The sequence below is a fragment of the Mobula hypostoma genome, chromosome 18 (genome assembly GCF_963921235.1).
Source record: "Mobula hypostoma chromosome 18, sMobHyp1.1, whole genome shotgun sequence".
NCBI classification, from domain to species: Eukaryota; Metazoa; Chordata; class Chondrichthyes; order Myliobatiformes; family Myliobatidae; genus Mobula; species Mobula hypostoma.
The window spans coordinates 42,580,373-42,604,822 of record NC_086114.1 but is presented as its reverse complement, the minus strand read 5'-3'; the positions used below and the strand labels follow the sequence as shown (position 1 = coordinate 42,604,822).

Genomic DNA, 24,450 nt, shown 5'->3' with positions numbered 1-24,450 from the left:
GAATATAGAGCATGGTAGGTGCCTGGAATAGGGGTACAAGTGGAAGTAGATGAAATAGCAGCATTTTGAGAGGGTTTATATGAGTATGCAGCGATGTGGATCATGGGCAGGTAGGAGGGAATTAGTTTGAACTGGGATGGTATTTGACACAGACATAGTAGGCCATAGAGCCTATTCATGTGCTGTACTGTTTATTCCCAAAGATGTGGGTTTAGGTTAATTGGCCACTGTAAATTGCCCCTAGAATGCAGACCCCGGTAGTGTGGGGAGAATAGGATTAGAATGGCCTGTTTCTGTGCTGTATGTACCATATTCAGACCACGGCCCTTTGCCCTAAAATTCCCACTCAGTGCCCTCAAAACTTTGATCCAAGTCACTCAACGTACCAAATACAGGAGTGAACACTAGAAACCTTCAGGGGTTTAAACAATGGCCCACTTGCTGTTTTCCATTTCACACACCCACTCTCCTCCAAGGAAGATGCACAGACACCAACCACAGGTTAGAAGTTGTCCCATTAGTTCAGAGGGACACTCTGGGCTGATATCGAACCCACCATTGCAGAGTACAGAGAGACCCTAACCTCAAAGACCGAAGCATTAAACCTCAGAATTTAACATGCTGCGCAGAAACTGTTAACTTTAAACAAACACAGAACAAGGTGACCTCCTTTAAAGCATTCTTTATTTTAATCTGCCATACCAATAACATACAAAAAATAAATGCAATTTAATAAAATGTAGTTAAGTCTATGTATTGCACAGACAAAATATTTAGTTTTTTATGCTCTGCAAGCATTTGCCTACATGGCAAAACTTCAAATGTTTCAGAACTCAGTTAGCCCAGTGCATTTTTTGCAATCCAGAGTTTCCAAACAGCACAACATAAAAGTATAACATTCAATTCCTAAATACACCCACATCAATGTTCACAGAAATTCCATGGTTTAGAGTAGTCTAGGGAATTTAGACTTCTAGGTATCCAAAAATCTTGTTTAACATCCCTTTACATTTCATCGACCCTGACCTACAATTCAAAGAGCAAGAACATGAGAATGCCATTTTGCTTTAAAACTGAATCGCAGTAATTACAGGCTTTATAAGTAACAGCATTACAAACTATGACCTTGCTACTTTTCCTATTAATTACTTCTACTTGGGTTCAAGTCCCATAACCCAAGATGTGCTCAGGTACTTTAGAATGAACTTGATCCACAACTCTCTTGAAGGTCCACCACACAGATGTTTGTACAGCATTGATACTAACAGACCGATCACAGGCAAAACTGGTCTAATTAGAGGTACTCTCTGCCTAGGCTAAACACATTTATCCAGCAGCAAAATGATATCAGATCCAATCTCGTCACCCCTCTCCTCCCCACTCTCAAAGTTAAATCCAGTTACAATACCATAACCTCTTTTTGATGCGCCAAACAGCGCATACAAGGATGTTAACAGGCTGTCGGCTTACCAGAATACTACATAGCTTGCCTTTCCATTCTCCAAAATGATACACTAGTTCAGCTGAAACCAAGTGTTGAAGACAATTGCGTATGAAGGGCAGCTCTGCACCAAAACAGCTCACAAACAACCTCAGCGAAAAGCAACTGCTCAAAGCTTTTAAAGCACATCTGCCAAATCATAGCACGTTTTTAATAGGACGGTGTGTGAAGTCTGGAGATTGCGGCATTCAATGTGTGACCAGGGTTGTAGTTCTACTGCATACAGACAAGTTTCAACAGATGAGCTAATTTACAACCACACTAACGCCAGTTGTAAATGGGGTTTGATTGTTTATTTTCCTTTACTGTTTAGCTCTTTGGTCTGCTCACAATTTGCACAATTCTCCACAGTGCTGTCAATTACTCAATGCACCTTGTAGTATTCACCATAATAAATAACGAGACAGTTTCCTACAACTAAACATTGATGAACAGAAAACCTGCCTTTTGATCATTGTCTTTAATTAACCCCATCAGTAACCTTTGCCAATGTACACAATAGCTAGTGTAGGAATGATAACAAGGGCAAGACAGCATTTCCAGCCTCTATGAGGGATTCCTGTCAATTTTCCAATGATTGAGATCATGATGGGTGATCGTGGAATTCGAGATGCAGTCAATGAGAATCCTAGACACAAGCTGATGAGCCAGCGTCATGATTTGTTATGTCCAAGATGCCACACACTGCCTCGTACTTTATGCACAAACACCAAGTTAAGAAAAATACTTCCAATCTGATTCACTGTTAATCAGATCCAATACAGTGCTTTGACTAAAACAGAAGGGGAAATCCAAAACATAAAGGAATCTTCAGGACTCACATTGGCAAAATAAATCTGGATGGTAGAAGAGTCAAACAAAAGTGAACTCAAATCTATTTATAATTTTAGTTATATTGAGTGCATTTTACTCTACCTAATGTTCTATGGGATCCCACCTGGACTTCACAGCAGAGAGAAGCTGGGAGATTTTCATTCAGCTGCACCTCTAGATGGCAGCACTGATCACCTTTCTGAATGCTGCAGCCCATCTTCTAATCATGGCAACTGATGGATACAAGTGCCCAGAAACTAAAATGAATCAATTATCTAATTTAATCTAATCATGCATTTAACCTTCAATTCATACTCACATTCCAAGAGATTCAACCTCAGTGTACAAGATCATAGACACGTCTTTAAGAAACTTCTCCAATCCTGAAATTTCAAGATAAAAACTTTCTACACAAGTAAATGATTCTCCAAGCATGTCTTCAATTTACTGCTCAGAACAGATAACACTCCCCTCTGTATGTTGTCCTCCTATTATAGACAGAAGCACATGAACTGTGTAAATATGAGAGCTAAGCAATTCTTTGGTGGGCTGTTTTATGAAGATATTAACCCACTCCTTTTAAAAGCTTATTAAAATGGGTCATATATGATTGCACATAGGTGTTTTCATCTTTCATACGCTAATATCCATGGTAAGATCCCAGAGACTATGCGATGCAGAATCCTTTTTACCTCCCCCCACCCCCCCCACCAGTTTAAACAAAGCTTTCAGTCAACTATTTGCTACTTAAAAAGAGTAAAAGAACAATGCGACTGGAAGCCATGACACAGGAACGTCAAGTCTGCATTGCTGATTAAGACAGAATTTTGGTGACTGAAATGAAAACCATAAGGGAAATTAGTGTTTCAGCCAAGCTGAACTGACAGCATATTAGAACAAAAAGTCTAAACTTCACATCATTGCATATATTAAACAAATTAAGCAACCCAACTGGAAAAGCAAACATTATATATATATATATATATATATACAGTAAAATGTCACATCAAACAAGCACTTAAAATGCAAACCACTAGAGTGATAATAAATGTTTTAGTGTTTCTGTGCAGAGTGGACCACCTGGTACTCAGAATAAGGGACTGAACAATACTTCAGACGTTGCCCTAATCCCTGATAACATGAAATAGTCTGAATTATCATTCAGCGTTTTAACTGACATTTTAATCAAAACGGCATTGTTTAAAGTGAATGATCTGGATAAAGGACTAACAATCAAGAGATAGTATCAAGTCAGGTGTTGCATAGATGGAGATCACTGTACAGACTGTTAGAGCCGGGTTAAAAATAAACTGCCCAATTTCAACTCAAACTCACAGAACTTCATGTAAACATTGAATAACAACTCCCAGTGATGAGAATCAGTGCATTAGACTATCACTGCCTTCATAACAAGCATCCACTATTCAGATGCTCAGGATAGCTCAAACAGGTTCATTTTGGTTGCAGTGGGATTGTAAAAGCCGAACTGAACTCTCAACCATTTCAAGTATTGCATCTAGCTCTTTAATTCCACTATGGACGGAGTGAAGCCTGGTTGCGGAAGGAGGAGGGTTGGGTATGGGGTTTGCAACCCCATCCCATTAAAAACCTCAAGCTACTGAAACAGCAACAAAAACTCCTAAGACCTCATCCCCAAGAGAGGAAGGATCTTCACCTACAAGACAGGGGACTCTGGCAAGCTGCTGTTAGCAGCCTATGCTCCAGTAGGAGTGACGGATTAAGTAAGGTATTTAAGTACTAAACACATTATAAAGAGGCTTCCTTCTGAATCCATTAAATACCCATTTGTTACAGAATAGAATAAACTGAGGTAAATATCTTATTCTGGTCCACTGCATTTGTTATAGCCTTGGCTGTAGCCTTGAGAATTAGTGGAAGGTTTTATTAGAAACATTCGACTATTCACCTGAACACAAGTGCAATCAGAACAGTGATTTCCACCTTTACTTTGCTCGGGTATTTTTTAAAATGGCAATATGTTGATGCCCAAAACCATTCAACATGATGATGACACTTCTGAAAAAGACAGTGATACCCGGACAGTAAAGCATCATATGATCCATCAGCAGTACCTGCTGCTAAAATCCTCTGCACTTTAGTTTCCTTCCCCATTTTGTGCTCTGCACAAAGACACCCAACCAGGTGTGACAAGCCAAGTTGCCTCCTGGCCACCCCCCACAAATTGCATGGATCCTCTTTCAAAGCCACATTGCATTAGGGACACAGAATCAGTAACGTATTGAACCAGGCCCTGTGAATAAGCTCTTCACAGTGCAGTTATTTATAAAGAACCCAGCTTCTAAGTCTCCAAAAACAAAGCAACTATCTTATGCACATTTTGGATGCTAGGTTTCGTACCAGAACTCTGGCAAGCCTTCCTACACAAATTGAACATTCCCCTGGTGCTGGCTCATCCAACTTACATGCTTAAGAGTGTCAAATGTTAAATATTCCATAGACAAAGGAAAATACAGATTTAAGCTACTTGCCATTCAGGTTCAATTCAGCATTCCTATTACTGCCCAAACTTAGCAAATGCTCAAAACCTTGGAGTTAATTTCTTGCCAAACAGACACTATTTGTGGAATTCTTGCCGACAGGTTCAACTGATGACTAACAGAATTTCAGTCTTCACAATTCTTCCTTTCCAAGTCACCCAGCAAGTTCAGTTTTCACATACAGGATGAAAAAGTGCAGTCCATTAACGTGCAAATAGTTTGTACAGAATCACTGGGTCTGTTAAAAGCTGTCAGGTGCATAACAGAGGTTAACTTCTTAAGGTGATGCACAGACCTGTCTTGTGAATAAAACCTAGCATGTTAATTGCATTTATGCAAAACTTTGGTCTATTTCCACTGTCCTTTAGTTTGGGGAAAGGGTGGCAGGGGGAAAAAAAAATCAGTAGTTAGCCATAGCAATGTCAGTAAATGTTGAATCATTGCCTTTCGACTAGGTAACTGGCAAAATCAATAGATAATCTTGGAAAAATTTAGTGAGCTTTATATCCGGACACTCAAACAGGCAAGATTCAGATGATACAAAATGAAGGGGAACAGACTAAATTTGGTGTAAAAAGATGAACAATTACAATCCACACATTAGGTTTTTCAAATCGTATATACAAATATGGTTTCCCAGTTCAAAATATATATACATTCGTATAGTCAGGTATACAATGCTTTCAAAAATTCAATTGTCCAAAGCAAGTTTTGCCTTTGATATGGTGTGGTTGGGCCATGACTACTGGACAGTACAAGAACTTTCTGTCTGACAACAAGCACAGGTTGATGAGGTAACAGGCTTCGGAGGAATTAGGTCAAGATCTTCATCATCCGGTATTTCATCTAGGTGGTAGCCGTCTTTCAGGAGCTGACGGTTCAGGTCCTGATTTACTTGCTGCTGAAATAAAAAGTAGTTTTTTTTTATTTTCCCAGCACAGAAAAAAAACAGATCAACCATTTAGTCCTCCACTCATGCAGGGAATACCTAATAAAATAAACAAGCAAGCTTTCAGCATAACCCTGTAATGTGAAGGCCACTCCGAATATCTTAATTCTACATTTAATTGCATCACTATGGTTTTAAGATTATGAACCAAAACGGTCAGCTCTGCAACAGTTGATGGACCAAATGGCCTCCTTAGTGGCATAAATATGGAAGTATACAAGGAGTGAAACAGGTGACAAGTACACTCAGTGGCCGCTTTAATAGGTGCAGGAGAGGAGCCTGGTGTGGTCTCCTGCTGCTGTAACCCATCCACTCCAATGTTTAATGTGTTGTGCATTCAGAGATGCTCATCTACACATCACTGATGTAATGTATAGTTATGAGTTACTGTCACCCTCCTGTAAGCTTGAAACAGTCTGGTCATTCTCCTCTGACCTCTCTCATTAACAAGGTATTTTCACCTACAAATCTGTCGCTCACTGATTTTCTTTTTTGTTTTTCGCACCATTCTCTACACTGTAGAGAGTGCTGTGCTTGTAAATCCCAACTCAAACCATCCCATCTGGCATTAACAACCATTCCACAGCCAAAGTCACTTAGATCACATTTCTTCCTCATTCTGAACAACTGAACCTCTTGACCATGTTTGCATGCTTTTACACATTGAGCTGCTGTCAATGATTGGCTGATTAGATACTTGCATTAACGAGGTGTACAGAAGTATCTAATAAAGTGGCCAATGAGTGTCTACAAGCCAGGACATTGGAACTTTCTGATGACCTCTCCCATTCCCAAGGCTTTTTTAAAAACCACAGAACCCTCGTGTCGAAACAGTTGGATTTCTCACACTGCACTCTCCAAATACAACCAATTCCCAGGGTCACAAATCTTCACGCAACAATTTGATCCAAAACCCTTTCTACCTTCCTTTTACATTCTTGCCACGGGATCTCATTCCCACTCCAAGCAACAAAATCCCACTCCTGAAGCCAAAAGAGTGAAACATGTCTGGTGGAAACAATGGGCTCAGAACCAAGTGTGGCTGACTCACTGAATGAATGCTTCAATGTGTGTGCTTTGAAAGTGAAATAAACTACAATGTGTGAAGTGACTGGCAACCTAGAACAGGAATGAGAAAACACTTAAAACCCCAACTATACTGAGCAAGGATGGAAAAGCACTAAACACCTGGCCACTGCAGGACTGCTGGGTCCCATAATAAGTACCACACAAACACAAAAGGCAGGGAGGGTGCATAGGATGATAACCTTTAAACTTATTTTCATACAAGTCTTTATTCTTTACAATTGTTGATAGCTTTTTTTGTTGCAAGTTATGCCAAACCAATATACCACAGCAAATCCCTAATACATGCCAGCGTATATGGCAAGTTGGTCCTTTGATAATGGACCATGGATAGATGGCAAAAGCTCACAATTTCTGTTTTCTACTAAAAAAAAACTGACAAAATTTCAATGAAAATAATGAAAGTACAATTGACAAAATAAACAGAAACCACGTATGAAAGTTTGGTAGGAGAATCAACCATAGTTGAGAAGTGAAGGAAGAAAATTGCAGAGTTACAGAAGGGAGAGCTGAAGAAAGTGACGGAATTGCTGTAAAACACTGCACCAGGACAATGAACCAAATGGTTTTGTGCAGCAATGACAGAATTTTATACTGTAACTCTGAGGTCCTCATTCACCTTACCTCTGCTGATGAGTAGCCCGACGACGAATAATATTTGGATTCAAACTCGCCATCACTGGAAAACCCAAAGAAAACTGATTGTGATACATCAGATTTATTAAACATGCTTTTAGAAGAAATCAGCAAGTAGAAATATTTCTCATAAAGTCACTTATCATAAAATTTAAGTGGTTCTAATGGAAAAAAATCCATTTCTAACATAGACCATCACCCATGTCACCACCCTACATGTCATTATTAGCAGCTGATTAATGGAGCTGACCTCCATTCAGGCACCTGTTCCATTACAAATTACCTGGCCACAGCTGACAGTAATAGAAAACCAGCTCAATTTCTCAACCCTGTTCAAAATCAATACAAACATAAGCAAGCTGAGGTGGAAGGACTAGCTGCGCTTTCATTGTAAAAGCTTTCAAAGTCTACAGAGCACCTGTGGAACAGTAGTGCCCAAAACAGTGAGATAGCAGGGGGTGTAAAATCATACCATTACGGTAAAAAAAAAGCACTGCTTCAGGCTCAAGTTTGTTCCCACAAGCCAGCCTTTTTAAATTCTGCAATGACTTTGAACCACCTCACCTTCAGATTTTTAAAATAACTACTTCATCACTTCCAAATTTACCTCCTCGTCTCTATTCTATTCGCAGTCTTGGTGATACTGTCAAATTAAGAAAACCCGTGAAAACTTGAGTGCACAGCTGAAAGGTAAATGTTCAATTAAGAGTTAACCCTTACCTGTCAGACTCCAAGGAAACTAAAGATTCTTCTGGATGCTGCTTCAAAGCAGAATATCCTTTATTGAATTTTACTAACCTGTAAATGACAGACAATTTTCAGAACAAATAGAAAAATTCAACAAAATCTGTTGGCCTGCTTGAATCTTTTACTTTCATTGCTCAGTTATTACAGTTGCTTGCCAACTCCCAGGCTGGAAAAGCAACACCTTTTGCAACTTCATTCAGGTGAAGCACTGTCTATAATTGTGATTAGTTCCTACTGGAAAGATTTGCATTTATATCATGCCATAGATAGCCCTAAAACACTTCTATAATGTAGAAAACCTGACAGCCAATTTTGCACACAGCAAGCTCACACTGGTGACAACCACATCAGTCACAGAGTAAGAGGACATCTCCTTAGGACAGAGATGAGGATAAATTTCTTTAGAGGGTGGCTAAAAAAGGTGCCCTTAAACAGTAAAGCCTACAAAAAAGGTAGTGGATATAGCCCAGTCCATCACAGGTAAAGCCCTCCCCACCTTTGAACACATTTACAAGGAGTGCTGTCACAGGAAAACATCATCCATTATCAAGGACAGCCCCCACCCCCATCTGGGACATGCTCTCTTTTTGAAGCTGTCATTGACAATAAACTGGACTGGTCAAAGAACACTGTCTACAAGAAGGGCCAGAGCCATCTCTATTTCCTGAGGAGACTGAGGTCCTTTGACATCTGCCGGACAATGCTGAGGATGTTCTACGAGTCTGTGGTGGCCAGTGCTATCATGTTTGCATGTTTGCTGGGGCAGCAGGCTGAGGGTAGCAGACACCAACAGAATCAACAAACTCATTCGTAAGGCCAGTGGTGTTGTGGGGATGGAACTGGACTCTCTGACGGTGGTGTCTGAAAAGAGGATGCTGTCTAAGTTGCATGCCATCTTGGACAATGTCTCCCATCCACTACATAATGTACTGGGTGGGCACAGGAGTACATTCAGCCAGAGACTCATTCCTCTGAGATGCAGCACAGAGCGTCATAGGAAGTCATTCCTGCCTGTGGCCATCAAACTTTACAACTCCTCCCTTGGAGGGTCAGACACCCTGAGCCAATAGGCTGGTCCTGGACTTATTTCATAATTTACTGGCATAATTTACATATTACTATTTAACTACTTATGGTTCTATTACTATTTATGGAGCAACTGTAACGAAAACCAATTTCCCCCGGGATCAATAAAGTATGACTATGACTATGAGGAAGGAGGTACAGAAGTCTCAAGTCCCACACCACCAGTACAGGAAATGTTATTACCCACAACCATCAGGGTCTTCAACCAGAGCAGATAACTTCATCACCCCAAATATTGAACTGATTCCACAATAATCTCACTTTTAAGGACTCTACACATCTTGTTCGTGCTATTTATTGCTTTTTTTGTATTTGCACAATTTGTTCTTTTGTACATTCGTTGTCTTTGTTATGTGCAGTTTACTCTACTATGAATGTCTCCAAGAAAATAAAAGTTCAGGGTAGTATTGGTGATATATACTGTATATACTTTGATAATAAATTTACTTTGAACTTTTATCTTTGGTAAATCGAGTAAATTTAACGTGGAAGTTGACAGGTTCTTGATTAGCAAGGGTGTCAAAGGCTACAGGGAAATGGGGTTGAGAGGGATAATAAATCAGCCATGATAGAATGGCAAAGCAGAGTCAATGGACAGAATGGCCTCATTCTGCTCCCAAGTCTTACGGTCACTGGTTTTATTCACCGTGACAGAGGAGCAACAATGTACAAAGCTCCATTGATAATTCCTCCTGAAAACAAAGTGGTGAAATGTTTTACATTCACCCAAGAGTGAAATGGATTTCACTTTAATGTTACAATTGAAAGATCACATCTCTAACAGCACAGTGGTTCTTAGATACAGGTAGCACTCTAGTGTAATATTTGTGTTCGAGTGTCTGAAGAGGAATTTAAATTCAAAATCTTCTAGCTCAGAGACAAGATCTAAGCTGCATCCAACTATCATCAGCTGCCAACTTCAGTGGGTCAGGAGTGTGACTGAGTTACTAACATGAGCACACAGCCAGTTCAAAGTAATTTTTTGATAAAATATTTATCTTAGACCTTTTCCTGGTAGAAGTTGACAGGAGAACAAATTTGCATTTTCTCAATTAAAAAGGATCTTTAAATCTACTACAGATTTCAAATTTGCTTTTAATCCTGTAAGATTTCAATTTGAAGATATTGCAGAGAACATAAAAATTAAAATTCTATATGAACTACACAGAATCTTTAGATGAGTGCAAATTTTGACAAACCTAAATTTAACAGATGTCAGAAATCACACTTCACAATGTATTAAAGCAAATCAGAAGGTTTAAAAACCAATTGATCAGAGTTTATTTTCTATTTCAAGGTTCGCCAACAAAAATCAATTAAAATAATGAGATAACATGCTTCATTTGAGACCAACTATGATTTACACAGAATATTTTTCTCCAATCTGAATGCCAATTAAAAGCTTGAAAGAGAATAAAATTTTGGAGCAATGGTTTACCACAGGATGTGTCTTGAATGAAGAAGCTAAATGGAGAAATGATTTGGAGCTTCCCTCCATATCGTTAGTTGAAAAGCTTGTTTTGAAACAGATAAGAGGTTATGCAAGAGATGTCCTCCACTGATTAAAACTGTCCATTCCTGTAAAGTAAATGCAAGAACAACACACACACAAAACACTGGAGGAACTCAGCAGTTCAGGCAGCATGTATGGAAATGAATCAACAATTGATGTTTCAGGGTGAGACCTTTCCTCAGGGCGGGAAAGGAAAAGTGAAGATGCCAGAACAAAAAGGTGGAGAGAGGGGAAAGATGACAAGCTAGAAGATGATGGGTGAAGCCCGGTGGGTGGGAAAGGTAAAGGGCTAGAGAAGGAAGAATCTCATATGAGAGGAGAGTGGACCATGAGAGAAAGGGGAGGGCAGTAGGGGGAAGTGATAGGAGGCCAGAGCAGGGAATGGGGGGGGGGGGGAGAGAAAAAAAGGAAATAAATTACTAGAAGGAGAAATTGATGTTGACACCATCAAGTTGGAAGCTACCTAGATGGAATGTGAGGTATTGCTCCTCCACCCAAAGACTGGCCTCATCGTGGAAAATTAAAAAAAAAGAGGCAATGGACCAACATGTCAGAACAGGTTCAGGGATAGGAATTAAAATTGTTGGCCACCAGGAAACTCCATTTATGGCGGATGGAGCGGAGGTACTTGCAAAGCAGTGCCCCAACTTACAGTCGGGTCTCAACTATAGAGAGAAGGCTGCATCGAGAGTGCCGGATAAACAGGTGACCCCAGATTCACAGGTGAAGCGTTGCCTCACCTGGAAGGACTGCTTAGGGCCCTGAAAAGAGATAAGGGAGGAGATGAAAGGACAGGTGTAGCATTACTGTCACTTACAGGGGATAGGTTTATGGGGAGAGACAAATGGACAAGGGAATCACAGAGGGAGCAATCTATGCAGAAAGCAGAGAGTCAGGGTGGGATAAAAGACATCTGATGGTAGGATCCTGTTAGAGATAGCTAAATGCAAAAAACCATTCCTTAATGTACTCAATACAAATCAGCTTTCAATGGAGGGTCCTAGCAATGCGGGTCTGACTGGAACATCATTTGCACAAACACAGAAGGTATTCTGCAAATGCTGCAAATCCAGCATAACACACAAAATCCCGGAGGAACTCAGCAGGTCAGGCAGCATCATGTTTCGGGCCAGGACTCATCATCAGGATGGGAAAGGAAGGGGGAAGAAGCCAGAATGAGGTGGGGGGGGGGAGGAGTACAAGTCAGAAAGTGATGGATGAAACCAGGTGAGGGGGTTGGGATGGGATGAAGTGAGAGGCTGGGAGATGAGATACAGAAAAAGGTAAACGGCTGAGGTAGTAACCTGAGAGGAAGGGAGAATGGCCCATGGTGAAAGGGAAGCAGGAGTGGCACTGGTGGGAGGTGATGAGCAGGTGAGAAGAGACAAGAGGAAGCCAGAATTAAGGCATGGAAAAAGAGAAGAGGGGAAGGGGAAGAAATTACCTAAAGTTATAAACTGATATTCTATTGATGCTCGGTCATTTGCACAATTTCACTGATTTATCATTTCTGGAGCCCACTAAGAAACAAGGAAAACCCCCAATTCCTGCCCCTTGTTCTGACCGTGCTCCAATATTGAAATCCAGAGGTGCAGCACCAATTTCCTGCAGTCATCCACAGGAATCTGGGTGCCAAATCAGTGCCGTCTTTAACAATTCCATTCCTTCCAATATAGGATGACTATGAGCAAAATAGACATTGCAGGTAATTTAACCGTTAATCAAAATAATTTGTCAACTTGAAATGCAACTTGAGTGCCATTATCAAAATCTTTTTACGGACAGCTTTAGTAGCTTTTAGTAATTAACTGAAACACATTGACAAATTTATACAATTCAATGTGAAGTGCTTGTTGTAATCCTTGGAAAGAGAAACCAAAGCAGTAATGAAATGAAACTCAGATCATCTGTACGACCACGAACAGGACTCAGCACATTATGGATTTAGGATTATAAAAGGCAGAGTCACGTAACACAAGATTGAGAACTACTAGAATGTTGACCCATTTCAGAGTATTGTACAATTGCCTCCCAAGTCCATGATGAGATTTACAGACCACACTCTTCCCCTCAGTCAGAAGCTTGTGACAGATAAACATCAAAACTTATCCATTAGATACAAAGTTAAAATTTGCAGTGCAAGATGGAGTTAAGGCTAACCACAGCTTCCAGATGCATTCCAGCCACACCTTGAAAGATCAGCAAGCCCCTATACAAGCGATAAAACTGACCTAACCTCACAGCAAGTACTACCTCTTATACATTAACCTTCAGAGATGTTGCAACCAAAATTGCAAAGACAATGAGTGCCATTTAGAACATTGACTCCACATCTACACATACATTTGAAACATTAAAATCCTTGTTTATTACAAGGCTATTCATACTTCACTGATAATTTACCCTGCTGTGACAAAGCAGCTACCATTCTGTTCAACATGATCAAAGCCATGGGAGAAATATAATGCTAAATATATTTTCAGAACAACACACTGTAGACATTTAGTGTGCAATCATAACTGAGTAGTCTTTTCATATGCCACTCCTCACCCTAAGTTGGTGGATGGAGAATTTACAAAGACTGCACAAATTGGATTAATCCAAGTGTGTCGATCAGCACAGCTATAGTCAGCAACATCCATAACAGTTTCACAGACACGTTGAACGGACTGGCCCTCACTCACGCTACATTTGTGATTATGCTACTGAAATACCTTGAGCTCACCTCAATGTTATCAGACATTTTCCGGGTGTAATTTTCAACTTCTACATCATTTAAATAAACCAAATTGAATGCGTCTTTATTACAAGCAAAAACTCAGACTGCATTGTTACTATAACTGGGAGGTCAATCTGAATCTCAGCTTCACACAGAATGAAGGAACACTGAAAACCCCAAACCCATTGAGACAATGGCCAAACACAAGATCCTCTGCAGATGCTGGAACTTCAGAGTAACATACAAAATGCTGGAGGAACTCAGCAAGTAAGGCAGCATCTATGGAAAGGAATAGTAATAAGGACCATATATCAACTGTTTCTTTCTTTCCACAGATGCTACCTGATCTGCTGAGTTCCTACATTTTGCACGTGTTACTTAGAGCACCTCTTTTGCTTCAAGATAGAATAGCTGACAAGCTACTGCTCCACAGTTCCAGGACCAGGTTTATTCCCGACCTCTGATATTACCTGAGTGGAGTGTGCACATTCCCCATGAACGGTTTTCATCAGATTGCAAAGACAAGTGGGTATTATGTCAAATGGACACGAAGTTGCCCCTGGTGTGATGGTGGATTCTAGGGGGAAGGTGATAAAGAATGTGGGACAAGCTTGGTGGTCCAAAGAGCCATTTTCCATCTTGTGTGACTATAAAGCACTGCTTGCAGATCACATTTGTTCTGTGGCCGAGGAGTAGGGAATTCTAAATCAAACTTGGTTGTCAGGTTATTTCAGCTTTGCTGAACAATTTGTTCTACTTCAACCACTTGTACAATCTTTTCCTAAAATGGTTTCCATTGGGCAGCAAGTGAGAAAATAGGTCTACTTTACCAAAAAAAAACTACCATTCATTGAAAGGCTATAACCACAGTTCAACATGTACAGAATTTAAAATGGTGAACAAAATGAACAAGTAACTCTGATAGCCATCTTTTGCTCAATAATGTAAACTTGACTGCCAGGAACTTTAATTTGCTTTTTAAGACCACATGATAGAAGAGCAGTATTAGGCTATTCAGCCTATTGACTCTGCTCCACCATTTGATCATGGCTGATTTATTACCCCTCTCAACCCTATTCTCCTGCCTTCGTCGTAACCTTCCATGCCCTTACTAATCAAGAACCTATCAACTTCTGCTTTACATATACGCAATGACTTGGCCGCCAGTTGTTTGTGGCAATGAATACCAGGTTCACCATCCTGTAGCTAAAGAAATTCCTTCTGTTCTAAAGTAACATCATTCTATTCTGATCCTAGACACCCGCATTATAGAAAACATCCTCTCCACATCCACTATCTAGGCCTTTCAATATTTGATGGGTTCCATGAAACCATCCATCATTCTTCTAAACTCCAGTGAGTACAGGCCCAGAGCTCCTCATACATGAACCCTTTCACTCCTGGGATTATTCTGATAAACCTCCTCTGGACCCTCTCCAATGCAGCACATCCTTTTGAAGGGGCCAAAACTTTTCACAGTTGTTTTTGCACTTTACAACACGATAAAACATGTACTTAACCATATGCACCTGTTCCACTTTCTGTTTACATTTTGCACAACATTTAAAAGCTCAATTAAAACCAGTGTTGTTTCCTTCTCATTTTCTTATGGGAGAATTCTGTAGATTGGCTGCCAACTCCACAATGACATCACAGTTAATGGATGGCAGGGATCTGCTGGACAGGTGCCCAGGAGAGGACAACTCCATGCCAAAGATAACCCAAGATGCTTGAGCAACCTTCATCAAGGTTCTCAATTACCCAAGTACTTAAGTGCTGACTACAAATCCTCAGCCATTTAGTTAAGACTAGGGAGCTATTAATACAAAATAGATGCCAATTAATTCAATGCAGAATTTAGCAGAAAATTCTTTGGTAAGAAACTGGTGAAGATGTGGAATTTGCTACCACAATTGATAATAAAAGGGAATAGTAGTGGGGTGTTCATGGTGGAGAAAGGGAAGATGTTTAATATAAAAACTAAAATGACAAAAACATCAAAATCCCTATTGTAGGTACAAGCAAAAGTCAGCATTATTCCAAATAAAGATCGTTTCCTCTGACAGGAAAGGACATGTGTGGAACGAGCTTCCAGTAGAAGTGGTAGAGGCTGGTTCGATATTGTCATTTAAAGAAAAATTGGATAGGTATATGGACAGGAAAGGAATGGAGGGTTATGGGCTGAGTGCAGGTCGGTAGGACTTGGTGAGAGTAAGCGTTCGGCACGGACTAGAAGGGCCGAGATGGCCTGTTTCCGTGCTGTAATTGTTGTATGGTTATATGGTCTTTTCAGTTGTCAATGCAGCCAGGTAAAGGTGTCAAAAGATGATCAAGCATGGAAGGGAAAAGAAACCATGAAGAAATGAGGATGAGTGAGAGCAACAAAGCCACAAGTACATCTCTGCAACCATTTCATAACACAAAATATCAAGGCATCATGGAGTGTGCAGTCTATTGAATCAACAAGTTAATGCCATAATACAATGGAGAGAGAACTGCAAGACTGCGTATGTTCAGGTGAAGTATAGGGATGGGAGTGGGTTAGTGTGGAGCTGTAGTCATTGGGACATTGCAGGCTGTTTCTCTGAAATACCTCCTCTAACACCTTCAGAACCAACTTGACTGCCCTGTAACTGCTGGTGGCTCCAGCAACTGAAGGACAGTGTGAGATAGTCACTCAACCAATGCTTATTGCAAGTTTTTTTCTTTCATTATAAAGAGTTAGTTTTCACTCCAAATTAAATTGCCAAGAATATCACTCCTCAGCATCACAGGAGCTCTAGGTCACACTGGAGCAGAGCAGGATGACTCACCTCTTTGTCCCCGACTTTGGCTGATGCAACACCGGACCACCAACCATTGCCTTCTTCTTAAGGGCCCTCTTGGCCAATTCCCGGTGCTTCTCTGCAAAAGAAAAAGAGAATTTAACCTGCAGAAAGCTACACTGTTTCATCCAAAAGCGCCCAAGAAGTCATAGTTGAATATAATCCAAGGAAAGACAAAATTCAAGTAGCACAGTTCAATACAATAAGCCAGTTTTTCTGCTAACACCCCAGACACAGGAGACTACACATGACACAGACTACTGGAGGAACTCTGTGGATTGAACAGTAGCTGTGGAGGATGAGATTTGTTGAATGTTTCATGAAATATTGACAATTCTTTCCTCCCACAGATGCCACTTGATCCAGTGAATTATTTTACCAGACTGCTTTATATAAATTTATCCTTTTGAAGAAAAGGACCACAACAAAGGTGGACCACAATGAACTACTAGCACACGAACTCTGCAGACACTGGAAATCCAGTGCAACACAAAATTCTGGAGGAAATCACTTGCTGGCAACATCGATGGAGTGGAATAAATAGTTGATGTTTCTGGCCGAGACCCTTCATCAGAACTGGAAAGGAAGCGGGATGAAGCCAGAATTTTAAAAAAGTGTGGGAAGGGAAAGAATACAAGCTGGAAGGTGATAGGCAAGACCAGTTGAAAGGGAAGGTGGCTGGGTGGGGAAAGAAGAGATGAAATGGGGGGGGGGGGGAAATGATGATAAGTAGAAAAGATAAAGGGCTGAAAAAGGACTCTGTTGGGGAGGACAGTGGAACATAGAAGAAAGGGAAGAGGGGAAGGGAACCGGGGTGAGAAAATAAAAAAGTGAGAAGAGGGTAAGAAGGAAGAAATTACCAAAAGTAAAATGATTGAAACAATATTTTTCAATTTTGCTTAGCTATACATTTTTCTGCTGTTGGGATTTCCAAGATAAAACTTTGGGCATTGGCATTCTGACAATCATTATGGATTTTCCTTTAACTCCTATCATCAGTCAACAATGCAGCATCGGACTGTACAGTCATGTATTGACAGACGACGGGAAATATGCCTTCTTATTTCATGGACATCAAGGACTTGGAGAAAAGTAGAAGGATCAAAAAATATAAAATCTGCCATGAACTTCCATACAATAGAGAGTGAAGCATAAATAGTCAACAAAAGCTGGCCTTCCCGGTTATGCCCACATCCAATATTAAACTAAGAAAGAGGCAGTATGGTAGCATAGCCATTAGTTAACGTTAGTGCCAATGACCCCGGTTCAATTCGCATCACTGCCTGTACGGAGTTTGTATGTTCTCTCTGTGATTGTCAGTTTACTCCAGATGCTCCAGTTTCCTCCCACATTCCAAAGATGCACAGGTCAGTTGGTCAATGGGTGTAATTTAGCGACACAAGCTCATTGGGCCGGAGGGACCTGTTACCGTGCCGTATCTCTATTTAAATTAAAACAAAATCCACTTAACCATATATCAACTCAACCTTCAACATACAAATTTAATTAATCTGCACCTTTTCTATTCCTTACCATAACTGTACCAAAAGAACCAAAAATTCTGGAGCAGTTTTAAAGCTTGCGCAGTCTATCATGTTTTATAACCATTCAAATAATGATCCCCAGCCTCCAGTAATGAAGAACATCATTCCTTTTGAAGTTTCAAGATAGATTTCCAATTGCTATAATACATTTCCCTTTGTTAGTTTCTCATTTATTGAATGGTTTAATTGTTTTACTATCCTTTCAAATTAATTAAAGTGAATGTGGGTGGTTTTGTTTTAAATTTATGCATTTGAACACTTGAAGCCAGTGATTTATACCTCCATAACATTCTGTGAGAAACTAAGAATTTGGCCCAGAACAGCATTATGATTTTCTGATTTTGCAGCATTTTCACAAGTCTTCCTCCTCAGAACAAGTTGGGAAATATTGTTCTTTTAGAGTCAGTTTTACAGAATGAAAATGGCCCCTCAGCTGAACTCCTCCATGCTGACCATGATGGACCTTACAAGCTGGAATCTGTCTTTTTGTGACTGCAAAAGAGATATATAACATTCCTAACTCATGTTGGGTGGCACGTGGTGTCGCAGTTAGTGTAATGTTAGTACAGAGCCAGCAAACCGGGTCCAATTCTGCTGCTAAACAGCTGTACATTCTCCCTGAGAGCAAGTGGGTTTCCTTTTGAGTGCTCTGGTTTCCTCTCACATTTCAAAGATATACGCGTTAGCACGGGCGTAACTGGGCAGCGCAGGTTTGTCGGGCAAAGGCCTGTCACTATGCTGCATCTCTAAATAAAGGGAGTATGTTTTCCAACAATTCCCCTTAATGTCAGGTCCAAGACAATCAAATGTTATTACTGAACACTGCAACGTATACCCACTTAGAAAACAATTCCAACTCATGAACACAATATCCAATCAAACATGAATGGTGATCTAACCAGCCCAAGACCTACCAGACATCAAACTCCCATCATCTAAATATTGGTAAGTAAAATTCAGTTAGATCAATGGCCATCAGTTCAAACCGAGATGGGTTTGAATGAACAGTAGTCTCAAGATGAATGGCTTTTCATTGTTAATTTTCCCCTACAAAAGGTTAATTGTTCCAATGATGAATTCCATATTCTTCTTAACCTACCCCCTTCCTGCTTATACCTCTCCCCAACACCTGGTGAGACCTATTTAAAACCGATTCTTTTATCCATGCTAATTCTTTAAGGACTCTCTTAACTTCATTGACTCAAGATGCTACAAACCATGAATTGTGTAAAGTCATTGTTTTGGGACAGATTCCTCTAACAATAACAAGATTACAAGAATATAATCTAATCCTCCTCGTGACTGCATGGGTTCCTGAGTGCTCTGGTTTCCTCCCACATTCCAGAGATGTGCAGCTTAGTTTGTTTATTGGTCCCATGGGTGTCACTGAGTGGTATCGGCTCATTGCACCAGAGGGGCCTGTTACTATGCTATATCTCTAAATAAAAAGAGAACATTAATAAAAAATAGATTCCTCAATCTATTAATTAGGGATAAGCTCAAGTTTGTGCACAGAATTCCTTAGCACCCATGGATCCATTAGACTCACAAACTAACCTGACTGGCATACAACACCACCCTCTGAAAACCCAGTTCTTCCCCACCGGCAAGCCCGAGGTGGCCTCATCAGTCACTTCAAAACTCAAGGGAAACAAGTCATCTCCTTCCCAAAGGCAGAGGAGTCCCTGATGCTTATCTTACTATTTTTATTTCTATATAAATGGTCTATGTTTCTCTAATGAAGACTAAGCTGTTGGATTTCTCATTTTCATTGAGGTGGTGGCCATATGACCTGTCAAGTCTGTGCCAGCTCTTCCTGCAATTCATCTTCTCTGACGTGCCCAGCAAATATCCGACCTTCCCACCACCCCCCATACCAAGGCTAATTTTCAGTCACTAATTAATATAACAATCAGCCTGCCTTTGGAAGATGGGAGGAATTAGTCAAGGGATACCCAAAGGAAGAATTTGCAAACTCCACACAGACAGTACTGGAGATCAGGATCGAACCGGTTTGCTGGAGCTGTGAGATGCAGGTTTACCTCCCGCCAGCCGTGGCATTGTGTCTAATTTTGTGATGCTCGAGTCTGAGATAAATAAGTCAAAGCACAAATTCCATACTTTATGAATCCAGTGTTGACTCACCCTACATAGGCAGTGCTGCAGTCCGCCAGTGGATTAGACAGGTCACTGGCATTGTGGCCTTTGGCAAAAGACTTCAGTAACTTAATTCATTACAACCAGGGATACAAGACTACAGTTCTGTTACTCTTCACTAACGTCAATAAAACCATAAGATACAGGAGTAGAATTAGGCTATTTGAATAGATTCAGTCCATCAAGTCTGCCTTGCCATTTCATAATGGCTGTTTTATTATTTCTCTCAAACCCCATTCTCCTGCCTTCTCCCCGTAACCTTTGATGCGCTTATTACTCAAGATTCTATTAATCACTGCTTTAAATAAACCCAATATACCCAACCTTACCAAAAGCTCTCCCAGTCTCCCCACGCTAATATAAGCAAAAACTACAGCGTAACAAATGCTAGAAATACAAATCAAAAATAGTAAACGCTAGAAACGCCTGGTAGGTCAGGCTGCATCTTTCCAGAGAGAAATGGAGTCAAGTTTTCATGTCACTGACCCTGCATCGAAACACTGGCACTTTTTGGCTTTGGTTTCATGAGCAGGAAAAGCTTTACTTCACTGATGTCATAATGCAGTGAAATGTGACATAACCCTTGCAGAGAGTTTGCCTACATTTTGCTCATTCAGTTCTCCAGAACATCAAGCAGCCAGTGGAAAACCAAGGAAACAGATAAAATGACTAACTGTTGAACTCCAGTTAGTGACAATGGGCAACCTTTGCCCTGTCCTTACGAGAACAAAACCTGGTGAAAATTCAACGAGGCTCATGTTCCCCACTCTAATTAGCACGAGTTAGAATTAACAACTCTATTGTCAAGACAGGCGAGGCTCAACAAGATAGGCAAAATGATCAGCCTTTTCTTTTATTAAAAACAGCTTATTTGTTTATTTTCTGTGGCAGGAGGAGAAATATTCACATAAGCAGCAAGCCTGGAATTCAAGAACTATTCAAGAGGAAGTATCTTGCAACTAACATGCAGTTTAGTCCAAGGCAGATGATCAGTAACTGTCAGACTGTCACTTAAAATATATACATTTGTGGCTCTGTATGAAGCAGTCCTGTTTAGTGGCAGTCATAGAACCCTACAGTGTAGAAATAGACCCTTCAGCCATCTAGTCTGTGCTGAATTATTAATCTGCCCAGTGCCATGGACCTGCACCAAACCATAGCAGTCCATACCCCTCCCATCCATGTACCTATCCAAATTTCTTTAACATTAAAATCAAACCCGCATCCACCACCTGCACTGACAGTTCGTTCCACACTCACTACTCTGAAGCTCCCCTCATGTTCCCCTTGAACATTTCACTTTACACCCTGAACCCAGGACCTCCATCTCTAGTGCCACCCAACCTCAGAAGAAAAGGCCTGCTTGCATCTACCCTATTTAGAGATGCAGTGTGGAACAGACCCCTCTGAACCACCAAGCCACTGATTTTAACCCTAGCCCAATAACAGAACAATTAACAATGACTGATTAACCAACCAACCAGTACATTTTTGGACTGTGGGACAAAACCCACACAGACAGAAATGAACATACAAACCTGCTTACAGAGAACACCAGAACTGAACTCTGAAACTCACTTCCCCCCGCCACCCAGCTGCAATGGCATTGCGCCAACTACTACACAAATATGACGCAACTATCCATACCCCTCAATTTTGAAAGCCTTTTCACTCTCTTGTTGGGACCTCTATATATTAAGGAAACTTCCCTGAACATATTTGAATAATTATCTCATCCAGTACTTTTATAGCATGGGAATCCCAGTGAGTAGTCAATATGACATTATTAACAATTAGCTATATGGCTGCTTATAAAATACGAGAGAAGTACTGTTCAAATAATGTTTAGCTTCCTCATTACTAGCTATCAAGCTGTAAATGCGTAGCCCTAATGAACAGTCATGACCTGAAACATCAACTGCCAATTCCCCTCCATAAAGGCTGCCTGACCTGCTGAGTTCCTCCAGCATTTTGTGCATGTTGCTTCAGCATCTTTAGACTCCTGTGTAAATATTTTGTCACCTTACTCTCACTTGCCAGTTCAGTAACCTAACCCTTTACTTCAGCCCCATCAGCTTAGACTGAAGAACAAACAACGATCCAAATTGTATTTAAATTAGGTTTATCAAAGCACCAACCTTACAGGTTTCTTAGTTTGCAAAGTAGCATAACTAAGCTGGGAGCAGCACGAGGTGAGGCACAGCAGTCTGGGAGGTGCAGCCGAAGCTCGGGAAGTTGCTACCATTTGACAGAAGCTGGAACGAGATGGAGGCAGCCGCCTAGGGAGAGACAAATGGGAGAGCAAGAGAGAAAAAGAGATATCAAGGAAAAGAAAGAAGAGCCAATGTAAGGGAGAGAGAGAGAGAAAGAAAGAAGTAGTGCCATTGATGAGAATAGTTCCTGCCGAGCAGGGTGTATAACAGGAACTTGAAGTGAGGAAAAACAGTTGTTACAACAAATTGTTCAGAGCTTTGTGGGTAGCTGCAAAGATTAATATCTTGAACTTGGACACTTCAGTTAGGTAGATCATTCAACTGGTGGTTCCTTCCAGGAAGAATATTTAAGATACCATTTGCCTTTTTTTTAAATTTATTTTATTTAGAGATACACGGTTAACAGGTCTATCCAGTCCAATGAGCCTGCACCATCCAATTACACCTACATGACCAATTCAAATGCTAACTCGTATGGCTTTGCAATGAGGAGGAAACCGGAGCACCAGAGGAAACTCGCATGGTCACAGGGAAACTCCTTATGGACAACGGCAGAATTGAACACAGAACGTTGGTGCTGTAATAGCATAATGCTAACCACTGTACCACCCTGTTTCTAGCATGGATTCCCACTTCAGCTCAATTCAATAAGTTGAAAGGCTGAGACCAGAAACTCAACCAAGTGGACCACTGGCAATAGAGGAAGAGAGCCTAGAGTGCTGCAGAAGGCAGAGCAAAGATGGATGACAGCTAACAGAGTGACAGGCTGCTTTATAGCTTGCTATTTGAGCTGCCATTCTCTGAATTGCCAATTACACAAGGTAAATAATACTAGATTATTATTTCTGAATAGACCAAGAGCAGATGTTGACTTTCCCCAGTATCATCAAAGACGCACAAACAACTATAAAGGTCCACACACACACACACACACAGAATGCTAGAGAAAGTCGGCAGATCAGGCAGCATCTATGGAAAGGTCTCAGCCCAAAACGTCAACTGTTTACCCTTTTCCATAGGTGCTGCCTGACCTGCTGAGTTCCTCCAGCATTTTATGCGTTACTTTGGATTTCCAGCATCTGCAGACTGAATGTTTGTAATTATAAAAGATCAGCAATTATATACATTACCCAATACATGTTGTAATCCCTGCAATGCTCACCAAGCAAGGGCCAAGAGTTTGAGTGCGGGCCCAACAATGCCACAGACAAGGCAGGCAGAACAAACACTTCTGAATGATCACAAAAACAGGTCTGGGAGCAGGATCTCAAGAAGATTCTTCTGACTACCGCACATCCACTATGAGGAACCAAAGATTCCAAACGTGGACTGCACTGCAGCCTAATACTTCTCCCTTATTTTATATAAAGGAACACAAATAAATCATTTACTGAGCAATAACAAATTAAACCTTTCTACTTTATGCTTGCTCCATTGGCTGGGTTATGAAGAATTGACTTTCTCTGTGCAAAAAGCATTGTGAAACACTCCCATCCTAATCTGGTAATTTCATATGCCAATGAGTTAACCACGAGGTTCATTTGGCACAGATCCCATTTTGAGCTATTATTTTAACCTACAGGATAGGCAACCAATGACTGATACTTAGAATGAGAGGTGGCTCTCAGAGACCAAAATAACAGGCAATGTGATGAATTGTATTGACTGGCTGCATCACGGCCTGGTATGGAAACGCCAATGCATTCAAACAGAAAATCCTACAAAAAAAAAAGTGGATTCGGCCCAGCCCATCAAGGGTAAAGCCCTCCCAACCATTGAACACATCGACATGAAACACTGTCATAGGAAAACAGCACCCATCAGAGACCAGCACCACACAGGGCATGCTCTTTTCTTGCTGCTGCCATCAGGTAGAAGGTAGAAGAGCCTCAGGACTCGTACCACCAGGTTCAAGAACAGTTACTACCCCTCAAACAAATGGAGATGACTTTACTCACTTGCCCATCCATTGAGATGTTCCCACAACCAATAATTTCACTTTAAGCACCATCTTATCTCATGTTCTCATTACTTATTGTTATTTATGTTTGCACTTGCAGTTGTCTTCTGTACTCTAGTTGATCTTTCATTGATCTTGTTATAGAATCTATAGAATAGTAACTGAGTATGCCCACAGAAAAA

At 40.7% G+C, this 24,450-nt stretch overlaps 1 protein-coding gene across 5 annotated transcripts in view; it reads right to left on the bottom strand.

Moving 5' to 3' along the window:
- Positions 1 to 671: 671 nt before the first annotated feature.
- fam219b (family with sequence similarity 219 member B) overlaps positions 672 to 24,450 on the bottom strand; it is a 45,511-nt gene continuing 21,732 nt past the window's right edge. For 4 of the 5 annotated variants that reach the window (XM_063070810.1, XM_063070811.1, XM_063070809.1 and 1 more), the window contains exons 3-6: positions 16,383 to 16,473; positions 8,225 to 8,302; positions 7,493 to 7,547; positions 672 to 5,734 (exon numbers count right to left, since the gene is read on the bottom strand). In XM_063070810.1, the coding sequence (XP_062926880.1) occupies positions 5,576 to 5,734; positions 7,493 to 7,547; positions 8,225 to 8,302; positions 16,383 to 16,473 (383 nt within the window). In that variant the 3' untranslated portion in view covers positions 672 to 5,575. The remainder of the gene's footprint in view (positions 5,735 to 7,492; positions 7,548 to 8,224; positions 8,303 to 16,382; positions 16,474 to 24,450) is intronic. The other variant, XM_063070808.1, reaches the window with a different exon arrangement.